General features: G+C 38.6%; 1 protein-coding gene across 3 annotated transcripts in view; it reads left to right on the top strand.

Moving 5' to 3' along the window:
* The window catches only part of BICDL1 (BICD family like cargo adaptor 1), a 98,674-nt gene that overhangs the window by 39,145 nt on the left and 41,974 nt on the right, over positions 1–17,555 (top strand). For all 3 annotated transcript variants that reach the window (XR_010090877.1, XM_063454599.1, XM_063454598.1), the window contains exon 3: positions 144–260. Coding sequence is in view for 2 of the 3 variants with exons in the window: in XM_063454599.1 (XP_063310669.1) it covers positions 144–260 (117 nt within the window). In the remaining variant the exon portion in view is untranslated. The remainder of the gene's footprint in view (positions 1–143; positions 261–17,555) is intronic.

Genomic DNA, 17,555 nt, shown 5'->3' with positions numbered 1-17,555 from the left:
TGCTTACCATGACTTTAAAGAAAATGCTACCATTATACTTTACAAAGTACATAATTGCTTATTTTTTCTACGAAGATTTCCATATGTAAAATTTAGATATATTTCTGGTTTCCCATCTAATCACATGGATTTGTCTACTACAGGCCACAGAGATGGAGAGACAGCTCTCGATGCAGGTGAATATTCTACAGGAAGAATTCCGTGGGAAGAGTCTATCTAGCAGCCAACATATTTCACGCTTGGAAAGTCTCCTGGCCGAGGTGAGCTTGCTCTGACTTGTTACTAAAATGACTAATGTAATTGAAGTGAGGTAAATGTTAGAGGCTGAATAGTGAGGTGACTAATGGAATGTCTTTGAGGAACTCTCCACAATACAGTATCATAATGTAGGATAACTTCAGAGGCCTAGTCCTTGCAATGCACTCTTTTCAACATCACACGTTAACCATTACATGGCAATGTTTATTTTATCCCTTTGAACTTTATTATTATATAGCAATGATTACTTAATTCCAGACGAGACAGTGCATGGTTCCACGGCTCTTATTTACAATAGAGTTCTTATTTCTTCTTGACACTGGGCCTTTCTTTAGGTGTATATATGAGGCTTAGCCTGCTTTGAGTAACCATTTCTTTCATTTTAGCATCATTTCTTCTTTTCAAATCTGCATTCAGCACACTATCCTGACACCACTACCTTAAATTTCAGTATTAGTCTATCCTATCAATTACTCTTTAGTTTAGGTAAAAATAAATGACCTGAAAAATTGATCATCTTGCACATTATATCTTTGATACTGAAATAAATCCTATTTCTTTCAGTATCAAAGATATAATGAAAGAAATAGCTATTTAAAAACATAGAATATTTGTGTTTGTGCATTCTGTAAATCTGGTTTTACTGCTCCATGTTGCATGAATGTTTTCAACCACCTTCTCCTTACCTTTTATCCTTCTCACCCTGCACCAACCTCCTTTAGTTTCCTTGTACATAAAAGCAGTGTACTGTAAAGTTTTCTAGGCTGCTATTCAAGACGCATAGGTAGACAAATTAAACGTTTTATTTGGTCAATGGATTGTTAATGAGGTGTTGCCACTACGTTCAAAGAGATAAGAGATGTAGAGATCAAAATATTGCAAAACAGATTACATTCATATTAAAGTAACATTATTTTTAGGTTAAAATAAAAACTAGCTTAAGTACTCAAGCGAAAAGCCACTGGAGCAGCATTGAGTGTCAGCACTATAAAATAGCTAGGAACTTTAACAGGCTCAGCAGAGTGAGGCAAAATAATAGAATACGGTCGAACGTAAAAGAAGCAGAAGGTTGAATTAAAAGAGAGGCACTCCCAATTCAGGCCCTACATGATAAAAAGTCACCCTATTCCCATCACTGGGAATTGCTCTCATGCAGATAGCAGGGTCCTAAAGTCCCAGCTTAGTGGGTAAATTTGATAAAAGGCTTCCTCCATTGAACCTAGACTGTGACCAGAGCCTGCATTAAATGTTTCCTGAACTCCTAGCATATTGTGTCCAGAACAATTTCCTGGATGGTTAGATAGGTTGAAGCATGAAGAGTCCTGAAGGCTTGTGTCCCCGATGAGTAGCAGAGACTGGTGGTAGGTGTAAGTGCCAGAGCCAGGTAATCCTGCTTGGGAGATTGGATATATAAGGCCCATATATTTTTGTCAATCTCATTTTATTGAAATTTTTTGTTTTTTATTGCACCAGTGAAGGCCATGTAACACAAAGAAAAGAAAATATAAGTATACATATGTTTGCAAAACAAGGTGTACATTAGTCAAAAAACAGGGATGTATCACAGAAATTGCAGACCAACATTGGTACGTTATCAGGAGTGTGTAAATTGCTCTGGGAGAATGGCCATGTGGTATAGGTGGGCTTAAATGCAACCCGGTCGGGTTTTGGAGTTATGTCCTTCTTCTAAGTGTGGGCTTGCAGTGGAGTGGCAGAACGCTCCTTTTTAGAGGGAAACAGCTCCCAGCTTAGTGGGTAAATTTGATAAAAGGCTTCCTCCATTGAACCTAGACTGTGACCAGAGCCTGCATTAAATGTTTCCTGAACTCCTAGCATATTGTGTCCAGAACAATTTCCTGGATGGTTAGATAGGTTGAAGCATGAAGAGTCCTGAAGGCTTGTGTCCCCGATGAGTAGCAGAGACTGGTGGTAGGTGTAAGTGCCAGAGCCAGGTAATCCTGCTTGGGAGATTGGATATATAAGGCCCATATATTTTTGTCAATCTCATTTTATTGAAATTTTTTGTTTTTTATTGCACCAGTGAAGGCCATGTAACACAAAGAAAAGAAAATATAAGTATACATATGTTTGCAAAACAAGGTGTACATTAGTCAAAAAACAGGGATGTATCACAGAAATTGCAGACCAACATTGGTACGTTATCAGGAGTGTGTAAATTGCTCTGGGAGAATGGCCATGTGGTATAGGTGGGCTTAAATGCAACCCGGTCGAGTTTTGGAGTTATGTCCTTCTTCTAAGTGTGGGCTTGCAGTGGAGTGGCAGAACGCTCCTTTTTAGAGGGAAACAAGTGGACTGGGTATGGCTCAAAGCAAACAAGTTAAATCACATCTTTAGCTGAGCAGTGTATGTTCTGGTTGCTGCTGCCTATTCGGTTCTCGGAAAGGTCAGGCATCCTGCTTGAGTGCGGGGAGGCCCAAGGCTTTACAGAATGTCAGGGACTCAGCTACTGTGGAGAGTTTATGTACAGTTCCCTTATGTGTGACCACCATGAATCTGGGAGATCTCTAGTGATATTCTATTCCCGCTTCTCTGTGGATGCTGGTGACTGGGTACAGTGATCTGCGCCATTGTAGCGTGGATCTGGTGAGGTCTTGATAGATGGAGAGTTGTTCTCCTTCAAATGTTAGTGGTCTCTTGCCCCAGAGTGCCGTCATCTGGATTCTCTTGTCTTGGGTAGTGGCGCAGCGTACAATCACATCTCGGACCATGGTTAGGGCTGTTCTGCCCGAGGATGGTAGACGGTATATCCCGTCTATGTTACATTTTTTGGCATGCGTTGGTGGCAGAATTGAGGCCAGGAGGCGCCTCATATAGTGAGGCAGTTCATTGGGTGTGATGGCGTCTGGCACTCCCCTGATCTTAAGGTGGTTACGTCTTGTCCTATCATCGAGGGCTATGTAGTGGAGAGAGAGTGCTTGTTGTTGGGCTTGTAGGGCTAGCACAGAGTCCTGTAGGGTTGTCATTCCCTGCTTGATGTCTGAGATATCATCCTCCGTGGACTGCACCCTGTCAATGATAGCCTGCACGTCTGCTTTAATGGCCGCTACGCTGGTTGCCAGGAGATTTTTGATTTCCCTAATTAGGTTGTGAAAGTCCAACTGGTTGAATGGGGCAGACCCATCTGGATTTCACTTGGTTGTTTGTGCCCATTCTGGAGGTAAGTCAGGCGGTATGAGGTCTGTTGGTACCTTGGCGTCACGTATTCATCCCCATATAAAAATGTGGTTAATGACATTTACTGTCCACACAGGAAAAGTTGTGCCGAGCAGCAACCTAATCCACAGAAGGGTTAATGCTGAGCAGCAATTATGCAAATGAAACATGGTAACTGAATTTGGGGTCAAAGGCCGGTTACAGCCTATCAGATCTAGAGGAGGGGTATTTAGGCCCAGTTCTCATCCTGCTCAGTGCCCTGTCGTGGTTTCCCTTGTGGTTGTCCGAGAGCGCGTTCCTGTTTATAGTTTTTTGCCTGTTTTATTACTTTGGCTTTGTTTAATGACTTCTCTATATTCTGGTATCCTGACTCCTGGCTTTCCTCATCGCTGTGTCCCTTTCTGTGTTCCCTGACCTCGGCTAATATTTTTGACTATTATTTGTACGTTAAATCCGGCCATTCTAAGGACCGGTAATACGTTACTTATTTGTCATCCGTGCTATACAGTTCTATGTGCTGGATCAAACAGTAATCCTGACACTTGGTGACTTCGTGTTTTGTGCTCAGCTGGTGCCCCCGGTCAGGAGTGGGTTATTTGAGGGTTTTAAGCCTCAAATATTAGGCTTTGATGCGGGTTTTGATCGGGAGCGATGCTGGGTTGCGTCTGCTCCGGCTCGTGGTCAGGCTCCGCTCCTATAATATGCTTTAGCCATGCCTTCAATGAAGGGTTGGGCTTTGGATGACTAGGAATCTCATTCAGTGTTAAACTGCTCAGAAATGGTTAAACACAGAATTGAGGGACAGCGTCAGAGGACTCTAGATCTAGGTACACTATAACCAATTGAATGAGATGAAATGAAGAGTGTGGAGAGAGTTAAAGGACGGCCCTATACTTTTAAAACCAACTACAATCATCTATATAACTGGACAAACTTTCTATCCTCTCTGTGTGTTCTAGAAGGTGATTTCACAGTCTAGCAATTGCTAAGATATGGAAGGTAAAATCCCATTGACATAATCTCAATATTGAGTGGGAGATTTGCACCTTTAACACCTGCTAAAACTGCACCAGGAGGGGGCACAACCACAATATGTGTGTAAGTGTTCCACCCATAAGCAAGGCTGAAAAGAAAATATGAACACCATGCTGTCTGGACATACCAAGGGATCAAAATCTTCTTATTAACCTCGTAATGAGAAACACATTTAGAAAATTTAGAAAGGTTGGCAAATTAATCACTATCAAAAGAACACTACTTTTTGCATGTATTTGTGTAACACAATTTGCCTGGGAAGGTTTGAAGTATCGATATAACAAGTAGATATTTCATGTTTTGCTTTCTCAGTCTTAGTAGACAAAGGAAATATTTGGTAGGAAGGGAAAAGCCTTTTAGTTATAAGAGTGCTATCCATTCTGATATAATTTCTGATTTGTAAATATGAAAAGGAGTCCCTACTAAGGAGTTCCCATTGCGCTTGGATCTGTTGAAAATGTGACAGTATCAAACCATGAAATAAATCTCTCAATACACATACCCCTCTTTAGTCCATTCTGAAACATTTAATGAGTCCATACCCATAGTCAGGTGCTGCTAGTGGAGTAACCCTTGATCCCATTACTACATCTCAATGAGTTGCACCCAATGATCTCCAAACCAAAAAAACATTGAAATGGGGCTGCATCCAGCAGGCAATTTAGATAGAAACTTCAACCACAAATAAAAACACAGCCTATCTGGGAATACCAGAACATTCTCAACATCCAGTTAGCAATGAGAACATCCCAAAGATGACATTAAAACTTAATTTACCAAAACAGAGGCCCTATAAAAACCAATAAGATTGGGAATTCCCAACCCACTTTTATTGAACAGGTAATATACATTTTATTGTTTAACCCTGGATGTTTTTGATGAATGCACATATTTGTTTAGCTCACACTGTTTAATTTTAAGAGTATTTACTGGAATGGAAGAGTAATTGTACAAAATAGATCAGGTAGCACCGTTATCTTACTCCCAGCATTTCTCCCAAGCTCATTTAATTTACATGCCAGCTGCTCAAGTACATTTTAATAGTGTCATACCTTATTTAAAGTAACATCTGCCACCTTACATACTGAAAATGATAATGATATGCCCAGATAAGTGATATGATATGTCCTAAGAGCTACAAACGTTGATCAAAGGCAAATATATATCAGCTTGGATTGAGTTTTCCTAAAGAGCTGTCAGTGATGCATAAGGGAAAATAATCATTAACAAGATGTCACCATCATATAAAATAATTTATTGCTGTCCAAGGTCAGGTATCTGAACTCTGCATATATCAGAATTGGCTATAATAGTACATGTTAGTGGTTCAAAGGGCAAACCTATTGTAACAGTGAAAATGGGCACCCCTGCCTTGTTCTGTTTGAGAAATTAAATCTGTGTGAAAGAAATCCTGCTGTCAACCTATGCTGATGGATTTAAATATAGTTCTATGGCTATAATACTTTATTTAATTTTTCTCAGGCTTGCCTAGGTTGTGCAGCACAGATTCAATGTAACCCCAATATAATCTGCTAAATGCCTTCTCTGCATCTAAAGACATAAGAAGGCATCCAAATAGTTCTTCTGCTTTATGAATTTAATTGAAGTCTTTTCTAGTAGCATCAGAGTAACTAACCCAAACTTATGATAATGAGTGAGTTATGATTTTAGAGTTAGATCTTGAATTCATCCTGTTTTATGTTCACTCTCCCATGCTTTGAAATGCATTTACTTATAGAAGAATGATCTAATGAACACACCAATAGTCACCATTTTGTCCCCATACTTACCCTCACCATACAAACAACTGGTGTCATAAAGGAGAAAAAACACTATTTAAAAGAAAAATGCTTACTAGCAACTTCTGCATGTATTTGCAGATGTAAGTAGAGTTATAACAGTCAGTTTATTGTAAAAAATTTGTAAAAACCTCTTGTGTCAACTAATCTATATTGGGAGGTAACCCCTAGGTGGCAGGCATATGCAGCACTCACCAGGATTCATTATTATATGATCGTCAGTTTTAGCTCTTATCAAATTAATACGTTTACTGTTTTTATGTACCAGTATAGTGTGTAGTGATGTACCAGCCACCTGGTGGGATGCGTTAGTAGTCCTCTGTTAAATAAGTTCCAGTTTGCTAAGGGTTTAGCTGTGTGTGTACAACAGGTACGAGGGATTGCAACTATTGCTATCATTATCTTAAATCATAGAGCTACCACATTTTCTGCAGTGCTGTAAATGGGTAAATGATACATACAAGTAATTGTGACAAATTAAAGAGCAGAAGTGATGAGACTGAGTTCTGCTCAAATGAGTTGAAAGTCTGAAGGAAGTGGGTATAAATGTACAAATGGTAAAAGTGTATTATGTCCAGACAAGAAAAGTAAGAAGTAAATATATATTATTTCATTTTCCTCTGAGAAAAATGTAGTTGCAGTTCTCAAGAGTTCCCACTCTCTTCCTAACCTGGTTTTGCAACACATATAATGTAAATTGCAACTACAATCATTCTTAAACAAACAAAAACAATTGTATTGTAAATACAATCCAAAGCATTTAGAGTGTGGAAGGTATTTTTAAAAATAAAACACAGATGCTGTAGTCCCTGGCCTAAGAATATTACCGTATTTAACTAACTTTCATGACAGCAGTCTAACCATAGTTTCTCATCCAAACTCAAATTACCCCTCGCCTAACCTAATCTTTAACCCTAACTCCCAAGAGTTATGTAGATGGCAACTACAATCACACTCAAGCTGGTTGTTTGATTGTCTCAGAGTGATGGCAGTTACAATCCATGTAGCAATCAAAAATAAATGCAAAGTGAACAGTAGGCGTGCACCTTGAGCCTGTATCTAGTTAAATAAATAAACCACTCAATACTAAATTGTTAATATTGGAAATAAAGGTTTTTTTTTTTAATTAAAAATGCATATACCATCTAACGGTCAATCTCATAAAAAAGGGAAAACATATTAATCACCTCAACAGGGTAAAGAGCAGGAAGCTGGAGTTGAAATGTTCAAAATCAATCATTGAAATCTATACCTAAAAATATCTGCAGAATAGTTAATAAATGATAAATTAATAAAACACAAACATCTATTAAGCGGGGGGGAAACAACAACAAATGAATTGGTCCATCCACTATTAGTAAGCATCTTAAAGTCAGTCTCAATAGAAGTGTGAGACTCCTTCCCAAAGCAATGAATGTAGCCATTTAACAGTAGTGTAAACATGAATTGATTGTTGCAGAGCATCAATATCACTGTGAAAAAAAATATTATTATGTAGCCATCTAGTCTACAGACTTCTGACTATATTAGGCAGGGCTAAGACTGATCTGCTGGATAATGAAGTACTGAATTAAATCTCTGTTTAGTACATCATCCCCAGAATAGAGATCAAACCATATGTGTATATCTATACACTGGATATACAAATAATCGATCTGCAGATCTACAAAAGAAAAAGCAAAACTATAGTGCTCTCTGTAATATTAGTTTTTTTTTTTTTTAAATCAAATGTATTAAAATGTAAGTAAAATACACACAAAAAATACAACACTACAAATAAAATAAAATAAATTAAAAAAATGAATATGTATTACATATTATTGACTGAACTTAAATGGTCCAGTCAATTATATATTAGACTTTTAGTTCTTTAAAATTAAGTTGATTTACTTTTACAAAGGGGCATCTATAGTGGAGGGGTGGGGTGCTCAATCCAAAAGGAATCTGGTCTGCATTTCTCAGTAGTGGTGCTGCCGTAAAGACCAAAATATTTACAAAATACAGATTAAGGAACAGCGCACACAAAAAAATGTTTTAAATGTAAAAGGCTACTTAAAATTACCTATCTCTGCAAACAAATATAGGGCTTCAGTTACACCACATGGCCATATTGTTTTAAGCCTACCACTACGTCGCAGTACCCCAATATTGGTGGGTCCTACACTAATTGTAACATAGGAGATTAGCACGCAACCTACAATACTTACTGCTCAAACTGCTTCCAGAGGTTCTTCTCAATTTATGCTTTCCTGTGGTCACCTCCAAAGGGGAACCCTTAACCCCTTAACGCCGTTACGGCGTTCTATGCTGTCGCGGCTTTAAAGGGCTTTAAAGCCGTTGCGGCGGCATAGAACGCCGTAACGGCTGAAGCCCCCAGGAGGTACTGTATACTCACCTCCGCCGCGATCCTCTTCTGGGGGGCTGCCTGAGAGCCCAGGCAGCCCCCCTCCGGCAAATGAGGCCCCCGGGGGCCATGTGATCGCTCTCAAAGAGCGATCACATGGCCCCCTATAGCAGGCTATGGATCTGCCAGCAGGGGGACTGTCTAAAATATTAGACAGTCCCCCTGCTGGTAGGAAAGTATAAAAAAATAAATACACATGTTAAAATAAAATACAAGTATTTATATATATATAATATATGTATATATATTATATATATATATATATATATAATATATACATATTATATATATGTAACGTCATACAAAGTGTATTTTAATATTAATATTAATATATATATTAGTATTAAAATACACTTGGAATGACGTTACATATATATAATATGTATATATATATTATATATATATATATAATAGATCTACATATATATATTATATATATATATACGTATAATTAAAATAATAAATAAATAAGATAAATAATTAAATAAATAAAATATTGAAACAAAATTTAAAATAAATTATATATTCATATGTAATTTCATTCTAACTGTATTTTGTTATTAATATATATATATAGGAAACAGAATACACTTAGAATGACATTCTATATATATCTATCTATATATAAAATACAAATAACCGCAAATATATATATATAGATAAATACATATAATTACATAAAAGATTACATTAGTATACACGTAGAATTTAAATACCTATAAATGCATATATATTAAAATTCTACGTGTATATTTAAGTAATTTTTTAACATAATTATGTAATTTGATTAATTAAAATTTGATTGACATGCCTGACAACACAGGGAGAAAGTGCAGAGAATTTAATTCGCAAGCACTATATTTGACCCTGTAACTCTCCAAGACACCATAAAACCTGTATATAGGGGGTACTGTTTTACTCGGGAGACTTCGCTGAATTCAAATATTAGTGTTTAAAACTGGTAAATTGTATTACAACGATGATATTTTAAGTAAAAGTGAAGTTTTTTGCATTTTTTACAAACAAACGGCACTTTTATGGACTACATTATTGTTGTAATATGTTTTACTGTTTTAAAACACTAATATTTGTGTTTAGTGAAATCTCCCGAGAATAACAGTACCCCTCATGTACAGGTTTTATGGTGTTTTGGAAAGTTAGAGAGTCACATATAAGGCTTGCATTTCATTTTTTTGACATTTAAATTTGCCAGATTAGTTATGTTGCCTTTGAGACCGTATGGTAGCCCAGGAATAAGAATTACCCCCATGATGGCATACCATTTGCAAAAGTAGACAACCCAAGGTATTGCAAATGGGGTATGTCCAGTCATTTTTAGTAGCCACTTAGTCACAAACACTGGCCAAATATTAGTTTTTTGCTTTTTTCACACAAAAACAAATATGAACGCTAACTTTGGCCAGTGTTTGTGACTAAGTGGCTACTAAAAAAGACTAAACATACCCCACGTTCAATACCTTGGGTTGTCTACTTTTTCAAATGGTATGCCATTATGGGGGTAATTCTCATTCCTGGGCTACCACACCGTCTCAAAGGTAACATTACTAATTTGGCAAATTTCAATTTGAAAATGGAACGTTCTATATTTGACCCTGTAACTTTCCAAAACACCATAAAACCTGTTAATGGGGGGTACTGTTGTACCCGTGAGACATCGCTGATTACAAATATGTGCATTTTGTTGCAGTAAAACCTAACAGTATTATGACATTTACAGCTAAAATGTGAGGCGGAACTACAAATTAAAAAAAAAAAATCTAATTTCTCAGTTTTTTTTTTATTTTATTCATAATAAATTGTTTCATATATAAATATTTTATATGAAATGAAAGCCCTGTTTCTCCTGAACAAAATGATATATAATAAGTGTGGGTGCATTTAATATGAAAGAGGTGAATTACGGTTGAACAGACATATAGCGCAAATTCCAGTTTTTGTTTACGTTTTGTTTTGATCAGAACGTGCACTATTGACTCCGTCCTGGGGTTAATGGAGGGGCAGGGTACGCAACCCAAATTTAGAAATAAATAAATAATTTGGTCTGGATTCCAAATCTAAATAGTAAAAAAAATGCATTACATTTGGAAAGATGCCATTTATCTACAGTAGCACAAATTCTCCCTGAAATACTTCCACAGCCATTCCCTACACACCTATTGCATAAAACTTACTACAATCTCAGTAAGAGTATTTTATACCTCTATTTATTGCACTCAAAGAGGGCAACATTATGTTTTTTCCTAGCTCCATATAACTGCACTTGTGTTAAAGGAAGTGGATCCCGAAAGAGCAATTAATGCATAATCCAGAAGAGTTGAAGGGTTTTGGGTGGGCTGGATAGACCTGCCAAAGTAGAATTATCTGAGCGTGCAACATACAAATATAGAAAGATGGCACAAGTCAAGGTAGACTTTAATGTAGTAATTTATTAATAAGGGAAACAAGCAAGAACACTGATAGAGGACATTCTAACTCAGAATTATGCAATATAGCTCTTGTGCAACAGTGTAGTAGCATTCAAAAATATTATAGTTAAATAGTTAAATATTTCGTGCATGCACTGGCAAGTAAAGAAATGTCATTGACATGCGATGATTAATTATTCATATACTGTATCAGTCAGTGATCATCAAATGAATTGAAATACTGACTGACTGACTGACAATTACAGTTGTTCGTGTTAATGGGTCAGCTTGTGAAACAAGTCCTGCTACCATGTAATTCCTTTTGTGATTGTTATTAACCTTACTAAATGTAATCTGCTAAAGCTCTCTCATGCAAATTAAAACTAATGTATTAATTTCAACAGCCCACTTGTAAATCCTGGATCATTCCTTGTAAATAAGCACAGTGCAAGGCTAATTAGTTTCATAGTAATCTAGATTGAAACAAGTCCATAAATTCAACCTTTAAAACAGTAAATATAAATAAAAAGAGCTTAAACTCAAAATCACACACAGTAAGTACTTTTTGGGCACCTCTGCTCTACACTATAAGTTAGGTTAGAGGGCAGTACCCCATGTTATTTAAGCCTCAGATACAGAAGCGTAATTTCAACATACGCAAGCTTAATGACACGCCACTCATATGAACATTGTATTATTAGCCCATTGCCCTATTTAATGGTTACATTTCTTCCTTTTGTCATTCAAGGCCAGAAACATTTCTAATTTGACTTCACAAGGTTGATATTTTAAACATGCACAGTTAGTTAAATGCAGGGAAATACTTCTGCTTATCAGTATGTGTGTATAAACAAACATTATTGTTTTGGTTTTTGTTGTTGTTGAGCTAGTGTGCAGGGTGAGTTGCCCCTGATCTCTATAAAAATGTACAACAATTGTTATGCTGTATTTTACTGGGACATACATTTCAATCCAGCATTTATGGGTTGATGCAGATTTGTGAGGCCTGACCTCAAAAGTGCCAGTTGGGATTGGCCGAGATTGTAACACAGTGTAGGAGGACAGATAACAAATAACAGAAATGACAGGCAGTAACTGTTGGCTGTACCTCATGCAGTATTCTTGGAAGATGCCCAGCAATCACTGACAAACCTTGTAAAAGGTGTATAAGAAATGCTGCAACATCAATTTAATGATGCAAAGCAAAATCTGATATACCCTTTTAAAAGCTTTGAATAGCTGTGTGGACTGAATAAACTGCACAAAATTAATTTCATTACTAGTACATACAGCGATTTATGCTCAGATGAACATCTCTGCTGAAGCTTTGGGGCCAAAGCTGCGAATTGCAGATACACTCTACATTTACCTCAGCTACTTCATGACCTAAACAGGACATCTCTTTTCATACCAAAAAATCAGTTTGTACAATATTGCTTCCAATAGTTTGTGGTTAATGCTCCAATAGAGACAAATTGTTGAACAGTTGATTTCCTAACAAAGCAAAAGGTATTATACCAACAAGTTTGCAATTCACAGCATATGTACAGATTTGCATTAGGAGTTTGCACAACACTACAGTTACTCTGCTGTCCTTGTGAGACAACAACTTGTGTTGTAATGACTGTATGCTCTAATGAATTGATCTCAGTAGCAAACTCAGCATTACAGTTGCACAGCATTTCATCCTTGACATTTCAGTAATCAATGCAAACTGCTGCTCACTGGTTCCATAAACAACTTGATACCGGAGAAACTGACGGAAGCCAAGTACAGAGAGATGGACACAGGTTTCTTCAGGAAGGAAGAGATTCTTTATTGGATCACCGATCGGGACTCAGAGGGACTAATGTCACCAAAATACAGCAAGTTCTGAGCCCCGGACAATAGTGCAGGCTCCTTATATAGGCACATAACTCCTCCCATATTAAGCTCCACCCGCACATTCTCTTGACCAATCAATACAAATAAGAATTAACTTCCTGCTTGACCGCATGGCCTGTCCAGCACAATGGAGGAGGGGAATACTACATCCTGTATTCTTGCACATGCTCCGTACACTACTGATCGTATCTTGCCTCGTGCAACCAACTGATCGATACGTCAGCATATGCACGTACACATGCCACGTGGTAATCTCGGCCTACTAAATTTATTTTTACAGAGATTCCACCACATTCCCCCCTTTGATGCCTCTTGATATTTCACAATTACTTGAGGCATCACTTAACCTTAGTTTGCATACACCGCAAGTTACCTTGAACCAGACCAGACTTATCTATGATGTGAATCTTCAACACTCATCTTCCTGCATTGGTTCTCCCTGATCTAGAGCCTTATATTTATAAATTGCCATTATCTGTGCAGCAGCCTTCCTCTCTGCTATATTTTCTATCAGGCTTTGCACAGACCTAACTACTAAGGGTATAAGACACGGCAGGAGTAGACACAACATTAAAATTAGTAGGACTCCACCTACCACTGCCTTAAGCCCTCCAACCCACTCATACCAGCTACCAAACCAACTACTTGGATTATACCCTTTCCATACCTGAGTAGGCACATGCGCTAGTTTAACCATATGGCTAGTAAGCTCAGCTATTGCTTGCCCTTCGTCATCTATTTGAAGACAGCAATTGCTCAGGTTAAACTTCCCACATACACCTCCCTCTACTGCCAAAAGGTAATCCAAGGCTAATCTATTTTGGTATACTGCTGTCCTCATCCTGGTATTGTGCTTCGCTAGAAGATTGAGCGCTTGTGATGTCTCGTTAGTAATGATCTCAACCACTGCCTGTAATCTTATAATACGGTTGAGCATATAAATTGGGGTTCTATAACCAAAGGTACCGTCCTCTGCCCACGTGGCTGGCCCATAGTAATCTATAATACGCTGGGGAGGCCATTCATTATCTTCCCAGGCGCCTATCTCTATGGGTCCCCTTTTCTTCCTATGATTCACATCATACACTTTAACACCTAAAGTCTCACCTGTTTCAATAGGTAACAAGAAGAAGGATGGTTTGAGCATACCCAACACACATGCCCCTTCCCAGTCCTGTGGCAACTCCGAATAGGCTTTCTTACCACAGATCCAGTACAAATTTGCTGGGGCTCTCCAGTTAGATGTGATGGATAAATCAAACCACACATCCTTTAAATTGGCGTATCTAGCAAACGGGTTAGATGGTTCTGAGACATTTGAAGCCGACCACCAAGTTGTATTCTTCGTATCATCATCATAAGCTTTTTGCCCTAGACAAGTTAATTCTCCTACAGAAGTATTATACATCATTCCTTTCCTCGCTATGCAAACATAACATATGATGGAGGTCTTTAATCTCCACTCAGATTTACCTCTAACACTCATATGATAATCGGCTTGTGTAGATATTAATTGGTCAACTGCCTCAGAACCGGACATTACCTCCTTTGCTTCCCAAGGCCATTGGTCTCCCATGTTAGTACCTCCACACACATAGCAGTTGGTAACATTAAGACTACCGGCAATACTTTCAGCTAAATCAATAAACAGGTTTTTAGCATTATGGGGGATCTTATTATCTATGCTCATCTCTTCATAAAAGGAATGGTATACTTGATGAGTCTGGGAGGATACCGTATCAGTCTCTATCCCTATAAACAATACTGTCCCAGGATCTAAACCCGTCCCATATATTTGAAACCCAAATAAATTACCATATTTATCTAAGAACTTGTCGGGGTTATTTATAAGTATATGGACTGGATTGCATTCCATAGACTTACAATATGGACTAGTAGGCAACTTAGTCACAATCATGTCCTTGTCTACTGTCTGTCCCCAAGTTGCCCACCCCACACAAGACCAATATGGGCAAAAGTTATAATCTCTATTTGGGCATCTAGGGCTCACATACTTATTTTTACTACTGGGACAAATATATTTATCGTTAGACCCATACGTCCTCTCCCATCTAAGATCCCCACATACATTCCACGGCTTTCTACCACTTGATATCGCCTTACACGCATCAAATAGCAGAACACCCGAAGAATGTACGGATTCTAATACCGTCTTATTAATTAGGGTCCCCTGAGGATCTCCATTCCTGAGAGTCAACCAAATTGTACGAGGTTGATACTCTGGACTGAAGCACTTAGGTTCTCCTACTCCTAAATGGCACACACTATATTCTATATTTAGGTATCTACATCTTGATAGATCTCCTTTACACTCGTATTGCGAATGCCAAATTAGGGTTTGGGAAATATGGTTACCTGTTCTTGTAGTCTTAATGCATACCTCACAGCTAGGAGTGTCGGTACCTCTACCTTCCTGAATATAAAAATACACATATAAAAACATTATTAAGAATACATCTTTCGTCGTCATCCTCAGTCTTCGTCCGTGCGAAGGCACCTCAGCTTCCAGGATGTAAGGGCTGCAGGGAATGGAGTTCTGCTCGTCTTCACAGGGGTCCCTTCGGGACTTTTCCTGGCTTATACACTCGTTGGTGAGCGGACAGGCTTTATTATGGCCTTCTCACTCACTTACCAAATCTCTGAAACAATAAAATTTGTAATCCACAAGGTTCCTCGTCACTCCGACTGAGTCGTGCGCTTTAACCGGATCTTGCAGGGATTCTCTGGATCTGCTGTAGCTTGCCAAGAATCGACTGCTGCTGGTTTAACCCTGGAGTGATGTATCCACGGAGTCACTTCGGCTACTTTTATCGCTGTAGGGGTAGACAAAAGAACAACATAAGGACCTCTCCACTTGGGCCCTAACGGTACATTATTCCACTCTTTAATCCACACTTGGTCTCCTGGGTGGTAACTATGAACTGGGGGATAAATATTCACAGGTAATCTATCTTGTACCCATTTCTGTACCTCCTCCATAGTCTTACCCAACTCTACAACCTGCTGCCGGGTAATTCCTTCTCCCAACTGACTCAAATCCCCCCTTAAGTTACCAAGTACGGGAGGTGGTCGCCCATACATGATTTCAAAAGGAGAGAGGCCCATCCTTCTGGTAGGTGTACTGCGGATTCGCAATAGAGCTATGGGCAAGAGAACGTTCCACTTAAGTTGGGTTTCCTGACACATTTTAGCCAACTGATTCTTAATAGTTCTATTCATTCTCTCTACCTTACCAGAACTCTGGGGTCTATATGCCGTATGAAGCCTCCACTTTATACCAAGCATATGAGTCAGTTGTTGTAGGCACTGATGAACAAAAGCTGGACCATTGTCCGATCCTATAGAGCAGGGTAGTCCATATCGGGGTATTATTTCTCGTAGCAGCAATCTCACAACTTCCCCTGCTTTCTCCGTACGAGTAGGCCATGCTTCTACCCAGCCTGAATAGGTACACACAACTACCAGCAGGTAGCGATGTCCACCAGATTTAAGCATTACTGTATAGTCAATTTGTAAATCGGACATGGGGAGTCCCCCCATAAACTGGACTCCTGGTGGCTTTACTGGTCCTTGCCTTGCATTATTTTTAGCACACGTTACACATCTTCGTACAATGGCCTGAGTCAAGTTGGACAATCTTGGTATGTAGAAATGTTTTCTGAGGGATTCTTCTGTACTATCTCTCCCAGAATGTGTCCCGTTGTGATAGTTTTGGACAATTTCTACCGCTAGTGATGCTGGAATGACTATTCTTCCATCTTCTAACTGATACCATTTGTTCTCCAAATACTTTCCAGGTTCAGTCTTTAACCACTCCTCTTCTTGAGCTGTATAAACTGGAGTCCATTGAGACAGTGGAGTTGGTATAAGAGCAGCTATATGCCCCACATACTCCTGTCTTCCCGATTCAGCGGCACGCTTAGCTGCACTATCTGCCATCCGATTTCCTTTGGTTACATCACCATCTCCTCTCAGATGCGCTCGACAATGTATAATACCGACTTCTTTCGGCTCCCACACTGCTTCCAATAGTTGTAGGATTTCAGCTGCGTACTTGATTTCCTTGCCTTCTGAATTCAATAGTCCTCTTTCTTTATACAAGGCTCCGTGGGCATGAGTGGTTAAAAACGCATACTTGGAGTCCGTGTAGATGTTCACTCTTAAACCTTCAGCCAATTGTAACGCTCGTGTCAGTGCTATCAATTCTGCCTTTTGTGCTGATGTTCCTTTTGCCAGTGGCCGAGCTTCTATCACCTTGTCTATCGTTGTTACTGCATATCCTGCATAGCGGATCCCTTCTTTCACATAACTACTGCCGTCGGTGTAATATTGAACATCTGGGTTCTGGATGGGAAAATCACGAAGATCTGGTCTACTTGAAAATACTTCATCCATTACTTCCAAACAATCATGTTGACTTTCAGTAGGTTGTGGCAAAAGGGTAGCTGGATTTAAGGTGTTTACAGTCTCTAAATGCACTCTTGGGTTTTCACACAACATTGCTTGATACTTGGTCATACGGCTGTTACTAAACCAATGATTTCCTTTGTAATC

This window comes from Pelobates fuscus, chromosome 5 (genome assembly GCF_036172605.1).
Source record: "Pelobates fuscus isolate aPelFus1 chromosome 5, aPelFus1.pri, whole genome shotgun sequence".
In the NCBI taxonomy this organism is placed as follows: domain Eukaryota; kingdom Metazoa; phylum Chordata; class Amphibia; order Anura; family Pelobatidae; genus Pelobates; species Pelobates fuscus.
Note: the sequence above shows the minus strand (reverse complement) of the source record. Positions and strands in the feature narration are given on the sequence as shown.